Below are 7,133 nucleotides of genomic sequence, written 5' to 3' on the forward strand. Positions count from 1 at the left end.
CAGTTGAACAGTGAGAGAAAGGGGAAACAAATTTAGGCCCAATTGCTTGCATGTCTGCAAGGTGAGAGGGTCCCAGAGCCTGCGCTGCAGCCCAATTCTACATTGCAATTAAACAGCCCCACAGCCAGAGACCAGCAAGCCTGAGTCAGCTGGCAAAGGCCAGCCATGGGTTTTTAATTGCAGTGTAGACATACCTAATGTGCTGTCAAGCACACATAGTAAACAACCTCCAAAAATTGAGAACAATATTTTTTTCTTCAGTATCTTTCATTGATAGTAATCATTTAGGCCCCGATCCTGCAAATACTTATACACACATGCTTAATTTTACTACCATGAGTAATCCCACTGATTTACAGTAGTAAAGTTAAGCATGTACATAAGTGTTTGCAGAATCAAGGCTTTAGGTGTTACTTATAATCAGAGTAGGTTTTAAAAAAAGCATTATTTTAGCTTGTGGTGTCCCTCTAATAAAGTGAAAGGAATTAAAATATCTTGGCTTATTTATAGAAATTTTCTACAATATCACTTTGTTTCCCATTATGATTATTTATTATTCATTAAGTGCTGATAATAGGCCAAGCATTGTACAAGACACAAGCTGAAGTGACTCTGGCAGAATTTACAATCTACAGCCCTGATCACACAAACACTCAGGCTTGGTCTACACTTACCCCCCAAGTCGAAGTAAGGTACGCAAATTCAGCTACGTGAATAACGTAGCTGAATTCGACATACCTTACTTCGAACTTACCGCGGTTCAGAAGCGGTCCACACGCGGCAGGCAGGCTCCCCGTCGACTCCGCGGTACTCCTCTCGTTGAGCTGGAGTACCGCAGTCGACGGGGATCACTTCCTGGTTCGATTTATCGCGTCCAGACCAGACGCGATAAATCGAACTCGGAACTTCGATCCCCAGCCGCCGAACTAGCGCGGCAGTGTAGACCAGCCCTCAGTCATTTGCTTAGTTTTACTACCTTGACTAGTCCCATTGAAATCATTGAAACTGCTCGTGGTAGTAAGCACGATCCTAAATGTTTGCCGGATCAGGGCCTAAGGCTCTGCTCTTGCAAAAATTTACTTTACACACTGAGTAATCTCACTGAAGTCAGTGGACCACTTGCAGCACATAAAGTTATACAAGTGGATAAGTCTTTGTAGGATCAGAGTTTACCGCAAATACTTAAGCACGTGCATAGCTTTATGCTCATGATTCATGAATAGTCAATCCCTTGACTTCAACTGGTGTACTACCATGTGCAAAGTGATGCAAATTCATATTTACAGGATAGGAAGCTTAAGGAAGAAACAGAGGAGTAGTTCTGTCATAATTAAAGCGATTGTTTGAGGGAAGTTGTGTGTGAGTTAGTCAAAGAGAGCCAGGAGTGATGGCAGGTTGTATTTATGCAGCTTTACAAGCAATGTGAAAAGACTGGGAAGTTGTCAGAAGTAATATCAGGGATGTCTAGGGTTTCTTTATGGAGTCATTCCACATTAACTAACAAATATCTTCCCTTGAAAGCTGTGGTATAATTTGGCTTAGTGATATGAAAATTAACCACAAAGGGAATTTACTTGTCTTTGGCACTAGATTTAACAGGTTCCTTAGCATGATAACAGCCTTCTGGATGTATGCAAAATGTAGAGCAAGTAACACTGCTACCTGAACGGATTCGAAAAGTCAGACTATTCTTGGTAGGGCAGGAGAGGAAAGGCGATGGCAAGGCCACTAGAGTATCAGAGATGCAATGTGCATTCTGGAGCAGGGGTGATGGAGTATGGGGGGCTCCAGGGGGAGGTTGGCAATCCCTGAACCGCAGACGTTTTAGAGGCATTCTTGTGCCATCGCCAGGGCACCCAGAATCTGGGCTCAGAGCCTGCTCCCGCTTACCTGAGTGTGACTGGAGTGGAGGCAGGTGCGTCTCTCAGCACCCAGCCAAAGCGACTCGCCGCCCAGGCCTCCGGCCGATGCTCAGGCGCCGCCGCCGGGGCGGTTGCTAAGGACGCAGTCAGGTTGGCTCCCAACCCATTGTGACAGGGGGAGGAGACGCTTCCGTCCGGACGCAGCAACTGGCCCGGCGGCTGCAAACGGGAGCTGGAGGCCGAGTTGCCAGTGGAGATTGATACTCCCTACGCGCGCTCCCCTAGTGCGAGGAGGAAGCGGGGGGACAGGGTGGGAAGGGCCTGGCTCAGCAGGGGGAGCATGCAGGCAGAAAGCTCGTAGAGACAGGCGGGGGGGATTGCACCTGCCCAGCGGTTAGAGACTGTAGGAGGGGACAGGCAGGGAGCACCTGGGGGGGGGGGGTCTCAATGGGCCGAGGTTCCTCCCCTTCGCACACATTCTTCTCTCCTCTGCTGGGTTCGGAGTTGGCCGCCACACGTTTGGGGGCTCAGTCCAGTTTTCCCACCTCCCCCGACGTGTCCCCAGGTCGGGTTCTGAAGTTACTCGCCCCTCCTCTCCCGAGGGCCACACCAGTTTGGCAATCTCTGTCCCCCTTGCAGCTGGAGGGAATGCAGCCCTCACTCCGCTCAAAGCTGCTGTCATGTCTCCTTATTAATCGTTGTTATTGTTACAAATTGCAGAAATCGGACAGGTTAAGGCATGAGAGGGAAATGGGTGTGCTTCAGAAATGAATCCCCTGTTATTTTAAGATTCATGCTCCAATAGTTTTCTTGTGACATGCCTGTCAGGCCTTTGTCACTGACAAAGAGGTCTTAGCAAATAGAGTGGTGACTTTTCACTTTGTCTCCAGCCTCCTCACCTTCACCTGGGCAAGGAAATGCTAGTCTAAATTATTCTGTCCATCATGTGGTTGCATGGAGATATTAAAAAAAAAACTATTTCCTTATCATTTTGTTGCCAGCATGTTTTCCCCCCACCCTCCACCCCCGCCCGGTGGTTGTTTTTTTTCTCGCTAAACCCCTATCTGTGACTAATCTGGTAACAAAAAGCCAGCAATAATATCTTTGTTCTGTTTTATTGATATGGACAGATAATACTAGACTGTAAGCACTTCCATCATCACATCACATTGCTGAGAACAGTCATTTCTCTTTTCAGCTTCGATGACAGTTTGTGTCAAGCCTATTACAAATTTACCACACTACCCTTAGGGGACAACCATCAGTAATAACTGTGAAAGAACAAGATACCCATGTAATATCATTAGCTGTGTATTACATTACCAACTGCATTTGCCCATTGTCACTGATACTTTAGCCTTTTGCCCTTCTCTTCCAACTAAAAACTACTTCCTAAATATCTGAGAGTGAGTGATCACACAAGTTTAGTAGTTAAGGTTGGCACAGACTGTTTTTGACTGGTTCTGGCTTGTCCCCCACATGCCAGCTAAAGCAAAGAAAGCATTTTTTCATGCATATGGCAGACATGAGAATCATATTTGAATTTTAGTGTTATATTGGGATTAAAATCAAGTCTATACTAATCTGTGTGAATGTGAAGTATTTTATAATTTATACTGTGCGCAGATGTGGTCGTCGCATCTCAAAAAGATATATTGGAATTGGAAAAGGTACAGAAAAGAGCAACAAAAATGATTAGGGGCATGGAACAGGTTCCATATGAGGAGAGATTAATAAGACTTTTCAGCTTGGAAAAGAGATGACTGGGGGGGGGGCAGATATGATAGAGGTCTATAAAATCATGACTGGTATGCAAAAAGTAAATACGGAAGTGTTACTTCCTCTCATAACACCAGAAGTAGGGGTCACCCAATGAAATTAACAAGCAGCAGGTTTAAAACAAACAAAAGGAAGTATTGCTTTACACAGTGCACAGTCAGCCTGTGGAACTCTGCCAGAGGATGTTGTGAAGGCCAAGACTATAACAGGGTTAAAAAAAGAACTAGATAAATTCATGGAGGATAGGGTCATAAATGGCTATTAGCCAGGATGGGCAGGGATGGTGTCCCTAGCCTCTGTTTGCCAGAAGCTGACAATGGGCAATAGGAAGGCGCCGACTTCCCCTCTGCCTGGTGGGTGCTCGACACCCCCTCCGCCCTTGGCCCCGCCTCTTCCCACCCCTGCACTGCCCTCACCCCAACCCCAATTCCACCCTTCCCCAAAGTCCCAGCCCCACACTGTTTTTTCCCACCCCAGCCCTGCCCCCTTCCCACCCCCATTCCACCCCTGCCCTGCCTCGCCTCTTCTCTGCCTCCTCCCCTGAGCACGCCACGTCCCTGCTCCTCTCCCTCCCTCCCAGAAAGTCCTAAGCGCCACCAAACAGCTGGTAGGCGGCGGGTGGGTGGGAAGCGCTGGGAAGGAGGGGGAGGAACGGGGATGTGGCACGCTCAGGGGAGGAGAAGGCGGCGAGGATTGGGGAGCTTGGCTACCCCCGTGGGTGCTCCAACCCCAGAGCACCCACAGAGTCGGTGCCTATGGATCACTTGATGATTACCTGTACTGTTCATTCCCTCTGAAGCACCTGGCTTTGGCCACTCTCGGAAGATAAGCTACTAGGCTAGATGGACCTTTGATCTAACCCAGGATGGCCATTCTTATGTTAAGCTACTAGGCTGACCAAATAGCAAGCGTGAAAAATTGGGACTGAGGGTTTGGGGGTAATAGGTACCTATATAGGAAAAAGCCCTGAATATCAGACTGTCTCTATAAAATCAGAACATCTGGTTACCCTAACTGTCTGCAATAGGGTAGAGAGGCTAATTAGGATTTGTCTATGTCTGGGATTGAGCCACAGTGATCAGCTACAGGGCAACAAACCCCAACTGGGGAAGAGGAAGCACCGCTGGAATTTAAACCTGCTGGGAAAGAGGGTGAGAGCACAACCGCTGCAAAGCTACCTTTGCCTATCTACACTGGTGCCTGAGTTGGAGCCGACTCCCAAGCACGCACAAGGCCTCTACTGCCTTCCCCAGCCCCTGAGAGGGGCAGAGAGACTGTGACACCGCCCGCAACACAGCCCGGAGAGCGGGCAGTGACCCACCCAGGGAGAGAGACACTCAGCGCAACCTACACCTCCGCCCCGACGAGGCCGGTAGGACACCAGAGCTGCGGGCGGCCGGGTCGGAGATGCCTAGTGGCCTATCAGAGCGCAGCACCCAGCTCCATGATCATGTGACTCCCAGTGGTTGCTGCCTGGCTTCAGGGCGTCGGATTCCGGTTCCGACCCGGAAGTAGATGCTGAGCGGCGGCAGCACTGGGTTCCTGTATCGCTGTTGTTCGCGGCAGTTTGCAGGCGCCCGCGTCCCCGTCGCGCTCCCCGATGCAGCCGCGGCGCCCTGAGGGCTTCGATGGGTTGGGCTACAGGGGGGGCGGCCGGGAGGAGCCGGGCCCCGGGGCCAAGCCCTACAGCTCCTCCTCGGACCTGAGCCACTGGGTCTCCAGCCCCCCCGACATCCCGGGAAGCCGCAATCTGCACTGGGGGGAGAGGACCCCGCAGTACGGGGCCGGCCCGGCCGGAACCCCCCTCGGGGGAGTCGGCCTGAACGACGAGCCGTACCCTGCAGGCGCCGGCACCAGCTCCGGTAAGGGGAGCCCGGCCGGGGCGGGGTGAGACGGCGGAGCTGGGCTAGGGGCTGATGAGATGGCGGGGCGGCGCTGGCGGGGGGCACGGGGAGAGGGGAGGGTGCTGGGCTCAGGTAGGGGGCAGCTCAGGGCGAGGGCTGCCGGAAGGGAGCATACTAACAATAGAGGTAGAAATGGACCTTTATTAGGGTGTCTCCCTGATTCTTTTTGTGTGTCTTTTAGCAACAGTCCCAAGTAAAGGAAAATGGTTACAAAATAATCCACCTACCCCTTGTCCTAGGAGGCAGGGGATTCCCCACATCCCAGCTCCTGTTATAATGTTACAGGATCAGCACCCAAAGGTATCAGTGTCACATAGTATAAATGAGTCCCTGCCCCAAAGAGTTTATGGTCTAATCCAAGGGTTCTCAAACTTCATTGCACCATGACCCCCTTGTGACAACAAACATTTCTACATGACCCTGGGGGACCAAAGCCTGAGCCCCACAGCTCTGGATGAGGGGAGGGGGGCAAAGCTGAAGCCCAAGGGCTTCAGCCCCAGGCAGGGGGCCAGTAACCTCAGCCCCACCACCCAGGGCTGAAACCCTTGAGCTTTGGCTCCGGGCCCCAGCAAGTCTAAACTAGTCCTGGTGACCCCAGACCCACTTTGGGGCCATGACCCCCAGTTTGAGAACCACTGGTCTAATCTGACATGGAGCACAGCAGCTGGGAGATAAAGGGGAAGGCAGATGAGACAAGGGTTACAGAAATATGTAGAGGTGTTTGGATGGTTCCATTGAATAACTACATTGGACTGGTTAATTAACTCGCTAAATGGTGACACAGCAGAAATAAGTTTTGAGGAGCAATTCAGAATAGAAAAGGATTGTGGCTTTACAAACACCAAGGGTTTGTGTCCACTTGCAGTGCTGCAGCAGCCCTGCTCTAGTGCTTAGTGAAGATGCTACATACACTTGACAGGAGAGGTTCTCTCATCAGTGTAGGTCAGGGGTCTCAAACTCAAATGACCAGGAGGGGCCACCATGAGGACTAGTTCATTGGCCGGAGGGCTGCATCACCGACACACACACCCCTCGCTGCCCCCGGCCCTGCCCCCACTCCACCCCTTCCATGAGGCCCCTTCCCTGCCCCACCTCTTCCCACCCCTTCCCTGGCCCCATTCCAACCCCTTCCCCAAAGTCCCCACCCCAACTCCGTCCCTCTCTGCCCCCAGAGGATGCAGGAGGGGTGTGGTGGGGGCTCAGGGCAGGGAGTTGAGGTGCAGGGGGCTCAGGGCAGGGAGTTGGGGCGTGGGGTGCAGGAGGGCTTCGGGCTCTGGCCTGGAGCCGCTTACCTAAAGCGGCTCCGGGGGGGCAGCGGCGCACACCGGGGCCAGAGCAGGCTGCCTGCCTGCCCTGACCCCAGCCCCACTCCGCTCTGCGAAGCAGCTGGAACCACATCCCTGCAGCCCCTGGGGGAGAGGGGACGCAGGGCTCCGCATGCTGCTTGCCCCTCCTCCAGGTACCTCCCCCGAAGCTCCCATTGGCCGCGGTTCCCCATTCCTGGCCAATGGGAGCTGGGGAGGGGGCGGTGCCTGGAAACCAGGGCAACACACGGAGCCCTCTGCTCTCCACCCCCCCCCCCCCCCGG

The 7,133-nt window shown here is 52.4% G+C and overlaps 1 protein-coding gene across 1 annotated transcript in view; it reads left to right on the plus strand.

Moving 5' to 3' along the window:
* Window positions 1-5,169: 5,169 nt before the first annotated feature.
* The window catches only part of SLC25A46 (solute carrier family 25 member 46), a 40,402-nt gene continuing 38,438 nt past the window's right edge, over window positions 5,170-7,133 (plus strand). The window contains exon 1 of the mRNA XM_024219760.2: window positions 5,170-5,503. Coding sequence (XP_024075528.1) covers window positions 5,242-5,503 — 262 coding nt within the window. The 5' untranslated portion in view covers window positions 5,170-5,241. The remainder of the gene's footprint in view (window positions 5,504-7,133) is intronic.

The sequence above is a fragment of the Terrapene carolina genome, unplaced genomic scaffold (genome assembly GCF_002925995.2).
Source record: "Terrapene carolina triunguis isolate 2854851 unplaced genomic scaffold, T_m_triunguis-2.0 Scaffold69, whole genome shotgun sequence".
Taxonomy (NCBI): domain Eukaryota; kingdom Metazoa; phylum Chordata; order Testudines; family Emydidae; genus Terrapene; species Terrapene triunguis.